At 35.4% G+C, this 18,754-nt stretch overlaps 2 protein-coding genes across 7 annotated transcripts in view; one reads left to right on the top strand and one right to left on the bottom strand.

Annotated features, from left to right (window-relative positions):
• Window positions 1-468, bottom strand: part of spag17 (sperm associated antigen 17) — a 16,388-nt gene extending 15,920 nt beyond the window's left edge. For 2 of the 3 annotated variants that reach the window (XM_079637151.1, XM_079637152.1), the window contains exon 1: window positions 144-383. In XM_079637151.1, the coding sequence (XP_079493277.1) occupies window positions 144-254 (111 nt within the window). In that variant the 5' untranslated portion in view covers window positions 255-383. Of the gene's footprint in view, window positions 1-143 lie in introns of all 3 variants that reach the window. The other variant, XM_079637153.1, reaches the window with a different exon arrangement.
• On the top strand, window positions 415-18,754 carry sap30bp (SAP30 binding protein). 4 transcript variants are annotated; one of them, XM_079637159.1, is made up of 11 exons: window positions 415-627; window positions 1,897-2,021; window positions 3,111-3,155; window positions 7,152-7,194; window positions 11,321-11,409; window positions 14,582-14,673; window positions 14,789-14,849; window positions 14,929-14,980; window positions 15,074-15,132; window positions 15,265-15,349; window positions 16,877-18,754. In XM_079637159.1, exons 1-11 carry the CDS (start codon window positions 534-536, stop codon window positions 17,053-17,055), a joined length of 924 nt encoding a protein of 307 aa, XP_079493285.1. In that variant the 5' UTR covers window positions 415-533; the 3' UTR covers window positions 17,056-18,754. The 4 variants fall into 4 exon arrangements, with proteins under 4 accessions (XP_079493285.1, XP_079493284.1, XP_079493287.1 ...); XM_079637158.1 differs by having other exon boundaries at window positions 477-627; window positions 16,874-18,692; XM_079637161.1 differs by having other exon boundaries at window positions 477-627; window positions 15,074-15,087; window positions 16,877-17,841.

Here is an 18,754-nt window from a genome sequence, read left to right as displayed (position 1 = left end):
AAGGACAGAGTTAACGTTAACTTACATAAGAAGAAAAAGAACAGAAGACGAAGAAGAACATTAAGTTGAGTTAAGTAACGTTAAGTTAGAAATTTCAAACACGTTTTAACATGACAGTTTATTAAGCGTCATTTCTATGTTACCTCCTCAAATACAGCATCAGTAAGAGCCGTTTCCCAGCTTTTGTTAGCAGCAGCTGTCCCAGTTGGAGTTACTCCAGACGGAGTAACACTTTTATTCCGTTTGGGGGGCATAGCAACTTAAAATTCATTAAACTGACTGATTACACAATGCATATAGGGCCTCTTGTCAAAAATAATGGCAATAAGTAATTAATTAGTTATTGTTATATTATTTTGACAGTGTAAATTCTACCAAAAGTTTGTATGTCTGATCGAAGTTTTTAAAAGCGTCGTGGTAACCTATGGAAACCAAACAGGCTTGCGTTTTCTACGCGACGCGCGTTTCGAAACACCGAGCGTGCGCAGATGAAATATAGACCTTAACGTCACTGATGTGCGCCAGCGCTGAACATGGCGAGCAGTAAAAGAAGTGCGCTTCTCTCTTCTCTAGCTGCTTATGGGGATGATTCAGAGCAGGATTCAGATCCAGACACAGATGATCAAGGTATAAGCTCTAATGAATGTTAGGTAAAGCATGTATATACTGGTGGTTTGTAACACTGGTGGCTTTGTTGTTGTGGTTAGGTTAACGTATGTGCCGCTTCAAATGACAGCGAATGCGATGAAATAGACAATATTTACATGTAAATATCTTATGTTGTGAAATATATTACTGTCATGAGCTGAACTAGCTATTTCTTAATGTTTGGCTAGTAAAAAAAAAATGATTACGACAAACACTTGGCCGTGGAGTGCTGTAGAGGGCACTACACATAAATAGACTCGTTCCCTGTTTTATTTATTTTATGATAAAGATTTTTTTTAAGCTACGTTCTTCCGGTAGTTTATGTAATTTTTAGTGCTGGGGTAATCGCATTCGCATCCAAATAAAAGTTTGTGTTACATAATATGTCAATATGTGTGTGTTCATTTTTCATTCATGTGTGTAGTACTGTGTATTTATTTTGAAATACAGACATATCCATGTATATGTTTAAGAAATATTCGCATGTATATACTGTATATACATAGGTTATATTATATATAAATATACATATTTTATACATTAATTTTTTCTTAAATATATATGTGACACATATGTGTGTATTTATATACAAAATAATTATACACAGTACACACATATTATGTAAACACAAACTTTTATTTTGGATGTGAATGAATGAATAACTATTGATTAGCATTACCAAACATGGACGTTTTATTATTATTTTAATTGAATACTGTGAAGCTGCTTTGATACAATCTGTATTGTGAAAAGCGCTATATAAATATTCTTGACTTGACTTGGATGTGATTAAGCGTTGCCCAGCACTAGTCATTTTATGCTTGTGACGTTCTTTATTACAACTGTAAAACTATTGTAACTTGGTGTTAACCTATTCATATTAATGTATTATGGATTTACAGTAGCAACAATAACTTGTAACTATAGTATAGGCTACCGTTGTAACTATATCCAATTAAACTCAAAATCATAGGTCACGTTTTTTTTAAACTGTATTTGGCTCATCATTTGTTTAATGTGATGTGGAAAATCATACTTCTGCCTTTATGTACTTATGAATTTTCTTATTCAGTTTGTTTCTCTCTGATCTATATTATATAATGTTAATGCATTTCAGTGTTTGCTTTTTAGGTGATAACAAACGGGTAGGATGTTGTAACGGCCCTTGATATCATCAGGAATGGAAGTCAAGGTTCTTGTGAATATCTTAACTTGTGGAACTGAAAAGGGTTTCTTTTTGTTCTGCAGAATCAGAATCTCATGGTGGATTGGTGTCGGCTAGTTATGGAGAGGATGACGTGAGTCGTGTGGAGGAGCCAGATGAGAAGCCCTCGGAAAATGAGGATAGTGACGAGGACAGCACTAGAAATTCGGTAAGTTTTCACCATATCTTTTTTTAGTGTAGTGTTTTTCTAGTGTCAGACCATTACATTTACTTGGAATCCTATTCCTCAAAATGATCCTTCACATTTTTATAGGACCTTTTTATTATTTTTTGAACTAGAGGAGACTAGAGCCAATTGTAACAAAAGGAAATTGTGGCAAAAATTGTTGCAAACAAAAATTAACAAATTACTGAGATGAGATTACTTGATTTCTCACTTAATTTTAAATATTTAACATTTTCCAGTCCATTATTATATCAGTATCATTAGTAGAATATATATATATATATAATATAGTAATGGACTGGAAAATTGTACATTTTTCAAATTAAGGGAGAAATGAAGTATTTTTTCATTTTTGTTTGCAACAATTATTGTCACATTTTCATATATATATATATATATTTATATAATATTTATGGATGGATAATTACAATGTAGGCAAATTACCATTTGTTTTAAATGCACATTATTTCTGACAGGTAATAGAATTAATGCCATATAAAGGTTAGAAAACTATTTCATAATACGTCTACACTCTGACATGTTGTGTTAAATTAAATATTATGATCTAGTTTTTTCTCATTATTAGTCATTAAGGCCTGGTTTCACAGTCGGGGCTTAGGTTAAGCCAGGGTTAGGTCTTAGATAAATTAAGAAGCTTTTATAAACTCACCTTAGAAAAACAACAACATTGCTTGTGTGCATCTTGAGACAAAACAACGACACTGACATATTTTCAGATAAGTCAGTGCAAGTTGCTTTCAGTTAAGACAGCTCAAACATGCAGTTTAGTCTGGAACTAGGTTTAAGCCTTGTTGTGAAACTGGCATATAGGTACTTTTGGCATACATATGTTTTTATTACTAAACGATCTCAGTAAATTTACTATTGCTCCTCTTCTGGTCATTTTAATTTATTTCCCTTTAATTCAAACTCTGATTATTACTGAATTCCCAGTCATTCTCGGAGAATCATGGTTGTAACTTTGCACACCTGAAGGGGGAGCTCTTGAATGTGGTTTGGTAATATGGTAATGTGACTTTGGTGACCCTGTTTTTTTTTTTTTTTTCATAGGAAGAGGAGGAGTCGGACTCAGGGCGGACCCAAGATGATGTGAAGGTATTTGACCCCACCTAAATTCCTTGTTCTGGGTATCAAACTCAAGACACACCCTTCCTAAATTTACTGCAGTGTTATGATTGGTGTCAAACCAAGAGAACACCGCATCACTCCATCTGAGGAACATGTGTGTTTCAACTTGCATAGAAGGGTCGTATGAGTAGTACAGCATGTCCCTAATATATTCTTTTGTCTATTTGTTAAACATCAGGTTTATACACACTGCAGGTACTTGTTATATCATTATAAATATAACAATATAAAAATATAATCATTTTAAAATTGACTTCGCTGTTTTCAGTGTGTTTAAGTTTATCCCTTACACAGCAACAGTACTATGTTGGTACCTTGATATTTTGATGATATTCGATGATAATACCATGGTACTCGATGATAATATTTTAATGCTTTGTATATGTAGTTAATGTAATAACTGTTGCTTTAGTAACTAACATAACTGAATGTACTCTGCCATTCAAAAGTTTGGAACAGGAACATTTTTTATTTGATCAAAAATACAGTAAATAGTCATATAGTGAAATATTTTTGCATTTTAAAATGTAATTTATTCCTGTGATGGCAAAGCTGAATTTTCAGCATCATTACTCCAGTCTTCAGTGTCACATAATCCTTCAGAAATCATTCCAAAATATCATTATATATCATATCAATCATCTATAATATTTTTTTATCTATCATCAATGAATCATTCCAATATGCTGATCTGCTGCTCAAGAAACATTTCTTATTTAAAACAGCCATTTAATTTTTTGTGGAAACTTTCTATTTGAATCTTTGAATAGTAAGTTAAAAAGAACAGCATTTATTTGAAATATAATGTAAACGTCTTGACTGTTACTTGACTGTCAATTTAATACATCCTTGCTGAATAAAAGTATTCATTTAAAGGAACTGACCCCAAACTTTGGAATGGTAGTGTGGTATTTGCATGGTGCTTTCATGATAGTTTTAGAAAACACATTTAAGTTGCTGATTTATGAACAGTATTTCTCATTATTTCGAATACCTAGAATCTAAATTCTAAAGTAATCTTAAAGGAATTCAGATGTGCAAAGCACAGCAGTGTAGGGGTGTGCGATATTACGATTTTTGATCGTGGACGATTAAAATGTCTCCACGATCTGCTTTTGAAGAAATATCGTAGGATCGTCCATTTTATCAGTTTGCATTTCTGGCGCCTCCGTCTCAACATACTCTACAGCGCGACGTATATCCACATGAAATGCAGAGGAACGGGACACTGTAGTTCATAAAAATGAATTATTTGCATGTGCTTTAAAGCCTTGCCGGTTAAACATGTCATTCGCTGCTGATGCGCTGTTCTAACGGGCACTTTTCTGAGCGCAATAGACCCGACGCGCGCACATGCACTAAAAGCCTGTCTAACAGCACCCGTTACTGAACTAAGTTATCTTATTGCGCTAATACTGTCAAATACACACAAGGTTTACATAAACAAAGTTGGTTATGTCTAAAGTTAAAGAACAATAGAAAAAATGAAGAAAAAATCTGCCTTGTCAAATGCGTGTAGACTCGTTGCGCGCAGATCTTAAAGTGACAGTAGCCCTAATAGTAAACATGCTGCCGGCCGCTTGTCCTTAAAGGGACAGTTACCCAAAAATAAAAATTCTGTCATTATTTACTCACTCTCTAATGTTGTTCCAAACCTGTATTAATTTATTTCTTGTGCTGAACACAAAAGAAGATATTTTGAGGAGTGTGGCTAACCGGGCGGCTGCTGGTCCCCATTGATTACCATAGTAGGAAAAAACTATTATGGAAGTCACTGGGGTACATCAACTGTTTGGTTACCCACATTCCTCCAAATAACTTTTATTTTCAACAGAAGAGGGAGACTTATTCGGGTTTAAAGCGGCTTGAGAGAATTGAAATTTTTGGGAGAACTACCCCTGTTAATAAAACAACAAAATACAAAGAGCATCTCACTCACTCTTGACTGAGAACTTTAATAGTAGCTTTAATAAGAATCAATGTAAAATTTATATAGTGAAGTCGATGTTGTGTTTTATTTTCATATTTGTTCATTTAATTACTTTCTTCAATGCTGTTAAATACACCTGTAGCTGAAAAAATAAAGCACTGTTTTTTTTATTTGTATATTAAGTTGTGTATGTGTATCTTTGTTCTTAATTTTTAATAACAAAGACAATGACAAATATTTTTTATCTTCGCCACTTTGGCCTAAATGTCTGCCATTCTTTTTTATTTTATATGTTGTTACCTAAGGCTTTGTTTTTAAATACATTAGTTTGGCTGTGATGCTCAGTCACTTGCAAAATAGTAAAACCAACATGAAAAGGAATCGTGATAAAATCGTTAATCGTGATTTTCCTGAAAAAAATCGTGATATGATATTTTTGCCATATCGCCCACCCCTACAGCAGTGGCAAGTTATTTCATGCACTGAAATGACTTTTTCACAATAGTTGCTCTTGTGATGTTGCATCAATTTAGAGCCACACCCCAGAGAGAGAACGCTGTTCTTCATAATCACTAAATTATATAAGACATATTTTGTAATGAAATGATTAAATTATGATTGCTTAATAAGAACGTTTTCAAATGTAAGAGTTGTAGTGCTTTTTCTTTTTATGTGGGTTCAGTTCATGTTTGTCCTTGACTGTTTTTCACCCCCCAAAAATGACAATTCTCATTTACTTGCACTCTTGTTGTTCCAAGCTCACATGGTGTTGTTTTCATTAGGGCCCAAAAAGGGGAATTTTAAAGAAGCTTTTTTACAACTATTTTCCACACACACACACACACACACACACACACACACACACACACACACACACACACACACACACACACACACACACACACACACACACACACACACACACACACACACACACACACACACACACACACACACACACACACACACACACACACACACACACACACACACACACACACACACACACACAAAAAGAAGCAGCATTTGTGTTTGGAATGGCATAAAAGTAACAATTCCTTTTAAGTGCAGGTTGTAATATTCACTTGCTTAAGTGTCTTATAACTTTATTATTCAGACATTTTTTTGTCTTCAGTGTTGTTAAAGTGCATGCAGGGGCACGACAATGAAATAGCGAGGGGTTGCTCCTTTAACCCGTGGTCCCATATTTGGGCTAATCTAAATGAAAAAGACCCTTTTTTTTAGGCTGGCCCCCTGCCTCAGTGGAGATGGATGGGTCCTTTTTTGTGTCTAACATTGTTTTGCCATAGTGAGTTTTCAAGTGAAAGGACTGTTGTTAGGATTTGCGCTTTTGGCTACAAGAGATTCATCTCTCAGTGAGTCATATCTTTCTCTCTGTGTCTATGTGCTGTCCTAGACACATTTTCTACTTGGGCGCTTTTACGAGACGATTCTTCCATCTGCACATTCTGTTGCTGAGTGACTGTATCTGAGATTGTGTAAAGGAGGACAGTGAATAGAGGCCCAGTGTATTTTTTCAGCCTAGTTTTACTATTCAGGGCTTTTGCACTTTGGTGCAGATTTCCTCACGCCTTGATTTTTAAGCTTCCCAGGAGACATTTAGTGTTTTAAAAGCTACAGCAGAGGATTAAACATATTATCTTCTGAATAGCTAGTAGTGTGTAAAGATATGCGTTAATGAACACTTATATTACGCTATATTTACGTAAAAATATTTTAAAATAAAAAACTGTTTGACACTATCCTTTCACTCCTCTATTGGAAGTTTTAGAGCTTACACAAGGGGGTGCTAACACTTTTGTTAAATCAACAAACAGGCACAGTTATTATTTGATGCTGATATTGCCAAAATGGCCAAATATCATCTGATTAAATGGTTTTAACAATATATCACTTGGGTTATCATAATTCATCTTATGTGGATGGATGTACAAGCTTACTTGAAAGCACTTACGAAATGAAATGTAGTATTGATTTTCAATATGTGTTTTTTACCTTTTCTTCTATTATAGGATGTCCTGGAAGTGGAGGTTAAAGACCCCAATGAGCTTGTTGGTAAGTATCAAATTAATCAAGCATTCCCTCATCTTCAAAGTAAGATATCTTTCCAAAGAGATGGTAGAAAGCATTGATGTGTGTTTGTGCTCCAGCCAACATGGTGCAAGAAAGTTGCTGAGGTGTGTGTCTGTGTACCTTGGCCGTGCCCAGGAAATGAGTGATCCAGGTTGGATTGCTTCAGTTCTGTTTTATGGCAACTCTCATTAGTTTGATTATAGTGAGACCTCAGGAGCGTCACTTTCTAAAGTCATCAGTGATGATAGCTGATTTAGGACTGTCATTATATTTTGCGAGTTTTTCAAGTAATACGAATAAAAGGCTAAAAATGAATAGCATTAGCATCTGAAGAGGCAAAAAGCTCTTGCATTTTAATGCTTGTTCATCAGTCATGATTTTTCTTTGAATTTTTCTGAGTGTATTTTTCTTTTTCCACTTAAGGCCCATTCACACTAATATCGATAACTATATCAGCGGCTGGCCACATCAACAGATGATATCGTTCTGTTTAAAATGAGCTCGCAATGCAGTTTTGTATTCCGCTTTAAATGCTAGAGCTTTTTAAAGTTAGATGGATTCTGATTGGCTGTCAATGTTTTTGTCGTTCATCAACTGGAAACAATTGTTCTGGAAGCGATTCCAATTTCCAACTAAAGGCCCATTAACACCAAGAATGATAACTATAACAAAAATGATTAGTGTCCACTTCATGCTCGATAATGTTCTGATTATAATAAGCATGCTCATCAATGTTTGTGATTGTTCATCAACTGGAACTGGAAGTACGTTCTTCATGAAAAAACTTTGTAATGTGCAACATTATAGACAACGTAATACATGCAGCCTTCACTAGAAGTTTGGGCCCCTAAGCTTTTATGTATAAAAACTGTATTTATAATGCCACATATCTTTCTGATGCACTCAGAGCCAGAATATTCTACTTTTAAAATTGTTGGGAGTTACAGTAAACAAGACATTTGGACGAGTAACTGAACGTTCCACTTTGTCTTGTTTTTCTTCCCATTAAAATGTTAAAAGATCAGAATTGACCGTAGAAAGGAAGGTCTTGCTGAAGACTCAAAGATTTGCTTTGTGGTTGGGAGACAGAAGATCTTTACATTCGGCTCTAATTTTCCCTCCTTCTCTTTTTTGGAGTCTTTCTGAGACGGGAGTTGGTGTATGGACTTTGTGTGTGATGGTGCCACTTGTTTGGGTGAACACTGAGCTCTGAAGATGCCTGAGAAATGAGTCATGTACAGTTAACGCGTGATTACTCTGATGGAGAGGAAATGACAAATGGGGAGAGATCTAGTGCTCAAAAATCACAGCTAAAATCGGACTGAATCATATCAAGAATAGGAAAGCTGGCTTGAGAGCAACGGTGGGGATTTTAGGGGTTTTATAGAAGACCCCTGTCTTGCCAACATTCCTGTGCACACTTGCTGCCTGCTGCTACAGCATTTACTCTAATCACACTGTAATTAAGACATGATGTGTGAATGCTTTATTAAACACAGCTTTCAGACCAACTACAGTTTAATCCATGACAGCCACAGATACAATCGCAAAGACAATTTTATACCAAAGTCTTTACACTTTCTAAGAAAGTATTAGTTGTGTTTGCCAGTGTTCTAGTTAGTATGGTTGCTAATAGGTTTGGGAAAAAAATATTGATTTCTCGATTGAAATCGATTCTTAAATTACGAAGAATCGATAATTTAGTTTATTATCTCGATAATATAGTTATAATTATTTCAATAAATTGCAATAAGCTTTGTTACTTTTGATATGAAACAAAGTCTCTATCAAATTCTGAAGATTTCAAATTCTGTCCATTTTATTTATCAAATTTAAACAATACCATTTTTGGCGCTCTTTAATGTGGCGTGGCAGATCACAGCGAAGCAGCAGCACGTGTCACGTACGGATCATCTCTTCCGCTTTACTAGTACAGCGCAAAATAAACATGAATGAACATCAGAAGGTATGTTAAAAGAAACAGTACAGTTTACCGTTGTAATTGCTCAATCAGGTTTCAACCGCGGAAAGACGTCAATAAAACGGCTTATAAACAATATTCAGAATAATCAAAATCCAATTGAATAGGAATCAAATCCAAGATAATGTAAATCCAAGATTGTGAATTGAAATTTAATCGAATCCTGAAATTTGTGTCAACCCAGCCCTAGGGTGTTCTGGGTGGTTTCTTGGTGTGGTTGCATATTGCAAGAAACATAAAATACATTGTTCCTATATATAATTATTAGCCATCAATAGTTTTGTATTTATCCATTATGTCATTCACAATACTTCATGGGAGTGTAGGTATTTCCATCATTAAGTAGACAGCCTCCCACCTTTGTCTTTTTTCTTATTTTCAAATACTTTTTTTTTGTCAAAATCTTCAAATCAAAGTTTATAATGTTGTTATTCACCTTAAAAGACCAGGGGAAAATACCAAGGTCACTGAATAAGGCCTGATGGCACTGTTGAACTCTGTGACACAGGTTTCTTCTTAATTGTAAGCTTATGGGATTTATCTTGCCTTTTTTAACATCCGCCAGGTGAAAAATGGCAAGTCTGATAATTTGTCCTAAAGCCTGTCTTCTTGAGAAACTGCACAATTTGAGATTTCATTTATGTAGGAGTTATGAATCGACTTTTAATACTTAGGATTAGGAGTTTTTAAAATCCCTATAACCATAAGTATGAGGAATAATTATAGTGAACCGGATTATTTTAAATGCTATCTGCGTGCTATATTCTTTCCTACCTCTTTCTCTTTAGAGTAGCTCTACAGGTGTACATGACCTGTTTTACCAAAGGGTTGTTCTCAAATGTTCAGTTTGCGCAAGGCAACTCTGATGAAAAATGATTTTACCTTTCTGAAATTCTGAGTAGGTTTCCATCGCTAGAGGGCCTGTTTCTACATGTTTATGTCTGTGTGGGTCTGTGCATTGCTTTGGGAAGTGTGCCACTTCTAGAGTGCTCCACCCAGCCCTTCCCTGTGTGTGTGTGTGTGTGTGTGTGTGTGTGTGTGTGTGTGTGTGTGTGTGTGTGTGTGTGTGTGTGTGTGTGTGTGTGTGTGTGTGTGTATGTCTCTCATGTGTTTTAACAAACGGAGGCATGTTTTGGCCCACAGTGGTTGCCTCAGATCTGCCCAGAACAGCAGCCAGGGGGTGTGAGAGAGGCAGATGGGGGAGGAAGGGTGTGTGGGATTGAGAAGAGAGGAGGTGAGGTGAAAGGGAATTCGGCAGTAGCCTGTTCCAACCAGTATGGTTTGAAAAGTGTTCACTGCTGCATGTGTACGCAACCACAAATTCCATTTCTCCGTAATTTGCTCCAGAGATGTCTGACAGACTGCTGATAGACACTTCTAGTTTGAAGGAATAAAGAAAAAAATACAGAATAGTTCTTGCAAATGCTTGCGAAATTGTAGTAGATTAGTGTCATTTTAAAAATGCGAAAATAAATTTAGCTTGAGGTTAAACTTGCATACGGAATCCAGAATATTTGTGTGTTTGGAAACTTAATATCGCTGATGGGAGAAGGATTTTTTTCATGATTTATTTCTTTTTTATTTATTTATAGTTTTTAGTATGTGCTCACTTTTTTATTTTCGGTTGTATGAAATATGTAAAAATCTAAATCAAAGAAAAATTGAACTGCACAACATACAGGCCTATTGAAATATGTGTGTGTGTTATGTATATGTATATGTATATATATATATATATCATAACACACACACACACACACACACACATACATACATACATACACACACACACACACACACACACACACACACACACACACACACACACACACACACACACACACACACACACACACACACACACACACACACACACACACACACACACACACACACACTACACCTTACCAACATGCTAGATATAACAACATGCATAGCAATGCCCTGGCATCCTAGCAGAGAGTTTGCATGAGCAAGCACAACTATATTTTCTTGAAAAAATGTAGTTTGCTTTTAGGAGCATATGATTGCCATTACTCTATTGCAGCACACCTGTTTAGACTGTAAAGTAAATTGTAATATTCATGTATTTAATTCTTCAAATGAGTATTTTCTTCTTCTTTATAGCACAGTTTTCGGAGAAGGTTCGGAACATGTCTCCTGACGAGATCAGAATTCCTCCTGAACCTGCCGGGCGTTGTTCCAGTCATCTGCAGGTGAGATCGTTGCTCTGTTCTGTTTGAGATGTTCTTGACTTGCTGCCATGGGCTCCAATGAGAGAACTTGTTTTTAACAGATGCTAGTCTCAGCTGCTCTCAGATAGCTTGTCCGCTGACCATTCACAGGCTTATGCATATTGCACAAACAAATAACAAGACTGGGCCAAAATCATTTCTAATCTGATTGGTTGGCTGCTATGCAATTTCCAGGAGTCACATTTTTACTCGCAAAGCTGTGTTAAAGACTGCTGCACTGATCACATGTTAGGGATGTCCTTTTAGTTATAAATTAGATCCTAAAGGACGCTTACCGGTACATTTGTAAAAAATCTGAACTTAACCAATGATTTTTGGTCATACAGAAGTCAAGGCACTCCTTTTGTGGAAATTGTTGCATGATTATTTGAATGAGAGCTTATTGACTTTGATAATTGGCTGCTGTACAATAATTTCAAATTTGTTCATAAACATGAACAATTTAAATGTCAGTCAGATGGCCTCTTCTGTAACACTATACAATAACGTCTCATTTGTTAACATGAACTACATTAGTTAACATGACTACAGAATTTTTTAGGCTAGTCTTAGGTAAAGGTAATTTCATCATGTACTAATAAATGTTTTAAAATAAAAGGGTGTTTCTGTTAACATTAGTTAAAGCACTGTGAACTAACATGAACAATCATATTTTTATTAACTAATATTAACAAAATGATGCATGCTGTATAAAATATTTTGCTCGTTGTTAGTTTAGGATATATGCTGTAAAGTAGACCTGACTTTATGGTGATTGTATTCTCATGCTGAAATAGGGTTTTTAATTACGTCCTCATCCGTATAAACAAACACTGTCTGTTACTTTTATTTGCATAAATACTTGAAGCCTGGGTTATTGTAGTTAACTAAAACCATAAATTCCATTACTTCAAAATAAAATAAACATTAACTACAAGTTTTTTATTTTCAGCTGTTTGCTTAGACAAAATGTCTCATTTTTATTTAGTTTAACTTGATGTACTAAAATAACAAACAGAAATATAGTATAATGCAAATTATATAGACATACAGCTTTATTATGTAAAACGAATAAAACTGACAATGCACTACAAGATTACTAATCCTTTAACTAAAATTAAACCAGGAAATACAAAAATAAATACAAAATACTGGTTGAAAACTAATAATAGCATCTTAATTAAAGGGATAGTTCCCCCAAAAATGAACCCTCACTTCGTTCCAAACCCGTAAGACCTTTGTTCATCTTCGGAACACAAATTAAGATAATTGATTAAATTTGAGATCTTTCAGTGCCTCCATATACATACAGCAACTCATTTACCACTTTCAAGCCACATAATCCATGTGACTACAGTGGTTCAACCTTAATTTTATGAAACTACAGGAATATTTTCAAAAAACAAAACCTTTTTGGGCCTTGAAAAGTGGTAGTTGCATTGCTCTATATGGAGGCACAGAAAGCTCTTGGATTTCATCAAAAATATCTAAAAAAAGATGAACAAATATCTGAAGATGAACCAATGTCTTACAGGTTTGGAATGACATGAGGGGGAGCTAATAATGACAAAATATTTTTAGGTGAACTAACCCTTCAAATTAAAATGACACGGGCTAAAACAACATAGACTGTGCATGCAAATAAACAATATGATTGGTGCTTCTCATTCTTGGTGAATTCTGAATTTTCCAAAGAATTATTATTAATTTTTGTTCGTATACCAGCTGAAAAACATTCTCTCAGCTGCTCTGTTTTGGTTGGACTGCTACACTTTGTCAACAGTCATAAAAAGAGATCATTTGAGTTCATTGTTTTAGTTCTTGGCACCGTCTTTAGAGCACATGTTCAGATCCTGGCTGGCATGTTTTATCTCGGGGTGTGGCACTGGGGGGCTCAAGCGGGTGGAAGGTTGTGGGTGTCAGTCTTTCAGGTGTTTTGCCTCACCCGGGGGTAAGGACTGGCAGTTTGCCCTAAATCATGCAACTTGCATCGTGTCAGAACATGTCCAAGGATTTAAACATTTGAGGTCAGTGATGTCAAAACCATAATGCTGAGGTCATATTTGAACATATTTCTTTAGAATAATGTGGTTTGTTAATATTTGTTCGTATCTTATTGTCAAATTCTTAATAAGCATACCACTTCCTGTTGTGGCTCTGTCTCTCGTGAGCTGTTGGGGCAGGAGTGCACGGGTGTGGTTTTCACACTCAGTATTGTACAGCCTAGTACTGATAGATGGGCTGTGCTTTTCCACGTCATGATTGATATCCTGTCCTTGTGGCTACGCTTTTATCACTGCTCAGACATGATCCTCATTCCCTTCTACACCTCAGTTGGTCTTCCTGCTAACTTTCTTGTAGTACATTTTGTCCAAATGAAGTAAGATCAGTGTCTTAAAAGTAGGGTAGGTCAGAATTGTCTAAAAAAACTTTTATTCAAATTTGTTTAAACTGTCTTTATATACCAAGACATAATTAAAATGCAAGTACTCTGAAATAGAGAGTATAAAAACTGAGTGACTCTAGTGTATTTAATCTTCAAAAAACACAGCTCATTAATGGGCGGCACGTGGGCAGAGCCAGAAATAGCGGCGGTAGTCATGGCGACGGAGAGTTACAGTCGCGCAAGCCAATCACTTGTTTCGTCCCGGTAGGAATTCATGAGCTGTGTTTTTTGAAGATTAAATACACTAGAGTCACTCAATTTTTATACTCTCTTTTTCAAAGTACTTACATTTTAATTATGTATTGGTATATAAAGACAGTTTAAGCCAATTTGAAAAAAAGTTCTTTAGACAATTCTTACCTACCCTACCTTTAACTGTCAACGAAGGACTTTTAAATGTATTTGACTTCTTGGAATGTGAAGGAAAACTGAAAATGGCTCATCTCCAAGTGCTTCTTGGAGTCCAGTTGTCAAAAATCACCCTCTAGTTCTAGAAACTCGCAGTCGTACAAAGACTTTATTCATTCCTAGTGTCTCACAACACTTGGAGAGAGGAAACAGTATTTTTCTTGTTTCGTAGTGCACATTTTACATAAACTTGTAAATTTGACAATTTGTTTATTTAGCAAGATCATGCATGCACTTAATATCAATAATGATTGGAAAAATAATTAGATAATAAGTCTGTTGTAACTTTTCTGTTTGTAGGAAAAGATCTTTAAACTTTACGAGCGGAAGCTTCATGGAGACTTTGATACAAACAGCCATATTCAAATGAAGAAAGAGTTTCGCAACCCAAGGTCTGGAGATAACAAGTTTTTAATGACCCACCATGCACCAGACATAACCTGAAGCAGATTATATTTTCATACGGTTTTATTTGTTTGCAAGCTAACCATGTGTTTGTGTTTATAGTATTTATGAGAAGCTAATCCAGTTCTGTGGAATTGATGAACTTGGAACCAATTATCCAAAAGTATGTAATGTTTACATTTTAATACCATGTAAACACACATTGCTGTTTTATAAAACTTTTTGTGTTTACTTCTCCATAGGACATGTTTGACCCCCATGGCTGGTCAGAGGATTCGTATTATGAGGCACTAGGTAAATTTAGCTTAAAATTAAATTTGGCATTTCAACTCATATGGATTAAATTGATTACATCTGTTAACCATTTGTGTCCTATTCTCTCCACAGCTAAAGCTCAGAAGGTAGAGATGGACAAGCTGGAAAAAGCCAAAAAGGAAAAGACCAAGGTTAAAACCTTGAGGCACTCCACTTATTATTATTATTATTATTATTATTATTTATAATATTAAAAGGTTGGTTTCTTCTATATGGGCCAAAACCTTACTGACGGTTACAATGTTTTACCCATGTGTCTTTAGATTGAATTTGTAACGGGCACTAAAAAAGGCACCACTTCTAATGCAGCAGCTCTGGCCACAAACGCAACAACTGCCTCATCCTCAGGTACAATGCATGATTGAGTGTTTGATGCAAAAAGAAGGGCTTTAAAAATGTAAAGTGATGAAACCTAAATAGGCAATGTTATTGTTGTATAATAACAGCCTGTTATTGTTATTCTTATTTAAAAATATGATGCAAAAAAATGTTTTTAGGTCACACAAAATTAGTATGGTCTTTTTATTAAAAAGACCTCAAGGTTTAAGGCCTTTACTATTTAAAAAAATATCTATATTATGCTTTTTTTCAACTGTATTATTCAGCATTTATAAAAGATAAAATCAGTCCGTATATTTCTTTACTCCTAGTGTGTCGCCACTATGATAATAGTTGAATTAATCATTTCTAGTTCCATGATAATAAAATGCAAATGTGTAGGGCTGTCACTATTATTTTGATCATTTGGTACTTTATTGGTTGATTATTTTGACGATTTATTAAGTAATCGGACACATTTTTTGTGGTAATACAAATAGACCTAAGTGAAGAACAACCATTAAAATTACGTAAAATACATTGGTGTAATAACAATGAGGCAATAATAATTGGTTCAAAGTATCGAAAAGCAAGTAATTATATTGTTGTATTGAACAACACTGATAAAATACACAACTTTTGTATTATAATAAATGCCTCCAGAAGCCAACAACGGGCTGGTGATTGTTGTTGTTACACTTTACAGCATGTTTAATATTGGCCCAACAAGATTTAATTAATCTCCACTTAATTTTTGATATTTGGCCACTTTACGACAGACATTGTAATTTCATGAACAAGAACATGTGGACATCAAAACATGCAACTTTTATTTGATATCACGATGAACAACAGTTTGCTTATTTAGAAACGTATTGATGTATTTTCCTGTGTTGGCTAAGGTTTATAATTACATATCTGATGAAATGGTGCACATTGCATTCCCAGATGAACGTTATAGCAGCATTAACAGTGAAAGGAGCCGCTCTGAGACTCTGGAAGAAACTCGTAACTTTCATGCATGTAAATAATTAAAGTGCCGCGCTTCACCCTGAAACCCACAGCGCATATATTTATTCAAAGAAATCCTAGCCTTTGTGATTTCACAATAGCACTATGCTATATTATGGTTTTTAAAGGTGCATGGTGAAACCTCATTGCTTAACTGGTTACTCTCTGCTGTCTCAGGACGACATATTTTCCTGTCGGCCACCGTAACTTCTGTTGGTTGCAATTCGCAACCTCACCACTAGATGCCGCTAAAAATCGCACACTGCACTTTTAAATGGTTTTGATATATAGCGCAGCCTTTGAAAAGGTCTAATAATGCCGTTCATGGATTCTCATTTCTCGTCCGTGGAATGCAACACTTCCGTGTTTTGCCAGGTAATCGACATGGGCAAATTACAATCGAGGATTTTTGTAAATCAAGTACTCTAATTTAATTGAGGAATTGTGACAGCCCAACATATGTTGAATTATAATTGGTTAGTGTTACTGCAAACAAACCTACCATTACTTCTAGTTGAATTAAACCTAAGTGTTATGACCCAGCAGATGCTCAGAAGAGGAAGAGCAAGTGGGATTCAGCAGTGCCAGTGACCCTGGCACAACCCGCCCTCCTCACCACCACTGCCACCCTCCCCGGAGTCGTCTCTGTGACCACAACAGCCAGCGGCACCAAGACCACTGTCATCTCTGCAGTGGGAACCATTCTCAAAAAAGCTAAGCAATGACATGGGGAAAAAAAAGTGTTGAAAATCAGTTTGCCAGATTGATAGTCAATGACAGTGTCACATGGAAAAGTAACTGGTCCTGCTGTTTACTTGAGCAACAGCTGGTTTTAACTGTCTGGCAACTGGAATAGATGGTCTTTCTCTCATTTTCAGAAAGAGAATATTTTGGATATATCTTCATAACGGCATAATTGTACCAGACATTTGTGTTCAACTTTGACTAGCTATTTCAAATGCATTCTGGTTGATACTTTTCTTTTGTATTTAAACTTATTGGTTGTCTTTGCCCAGATGTTTTCCATTGATTTCATGTATGTAAAATCTATCCTGCAGCTGTCATGCATTGCAAGTCATCTGAACTTTCATGTCCAACATATGAAAACACTTTCGAACTTGATACAATTTATCGAGTAATTCTGCATTTTTATTTTTCCTTTTAGTAATCATTCATTGTTTGATAAATGACCAGTCAGGTTTGCCTTTTATCTGTTTCCTTTTTCATGTTTTGGATAGGTCACGTCACACAGAACACCAATTAAACATCACTGGAGTATTCATTCAGTATTTTATCACACCTGATCAGGGCTTATTGACTGTATTTGTGCATTTATTGTGTAGACAGAAGGTGGTCTTATAATTTGGTAAATTTTTACACTTTTTTTTCTGTCTTTTATTTAATTTTAGCAATGCAAGTAGTTTTTTTTTTTTAAACATGTATATATTAAAACGACTGTGGCTTCTCTGTAGCTCAGCAGTGTAAAAAATAAATGTGTTTTGTATAATTGCAAAGCTGTTGAATTTATAAACCTCTGGGATGAAGAAACAGCTGTAGAAATGGGATGTCAGGTAGTGTTAAATAACTTTTTGTGGATGAGGAATGTGTTTTTGGGTTCTGAAATTGAAAGATGGTGTGCATTTACTAGATGGATTACTGATTTATATCTAAGCGATACCTTTTCCATTCTGAACTTTAGCCATCCAAGCTTTTGTTCAAGCTAAGAATTCCTGTGCAATGAGATGATTTTCTGGCACTTTCTTTGGTCATATTTAAAGTATTTGAAATCTTCTTCTGAGAATGTGGGGGTACAGCCTTTAGTTAAAGGGCTTGATAATCAGAAGGTTGTGGGTTCAAACTTACGACCCTTGATCTAGATTCTAGACACTTTACTCTAAGTGGTGGTTACTTTAAAGCCCTCTTTCACACAGATTCCGGAAAATACACTGATAATGTGTCCCGGGATGGTTTCATTTTGGTTCATTCGCACTGCCAGTGGTTTTCCAGAATCCGTGTGTGCGTTCACACACATCTCGTAAAGATCCCGTAAAGACACATGACATTGATGTGATGTCTCTGCAGCTGCTTAAGTTTGCTTATGATCTGAGTTCAGGACCAGGGTTGAGAACCACTGCTCTAAGTAGACTATTATTTTGGATAAAACCTTGTGCGAATGATCAAATTAGTATATTACATTAGAACATATGTTCAACTTAACTTTAACTAGTATTCAATAGTTTGGGGTCTATTTTTTATTTTATTTTTTGAAATGTCATGTTCACCAGGACTGCATTTATTTCGTCAATTTATTTTGACCAAAAATGTAGGCACCTCTTGATGAAAATAAATGTGATGTTATTTCCATCAAGTGGTGCATCTGTTTTTGGTCAAGATCTTGTATTGTATTCTTCATGCTCCCTCTAT

The sequence above is a fragment of the Phoxinus phoxinus genome, assembly GCF_949152265.1.
Source record: "Phoxinus phoxinus genome assembly, chromosome: 15".
NCBI classification, from domain to species: Eukaryota; Metazoa; Chordata; class Actinopteri; order Cypriniformes; family Leuciscidae; genus Phoxinus; species Phoxinus phoxinus.
This window is presented reverse-complemented; position numbering and strand designations above follow the sequence as displayed.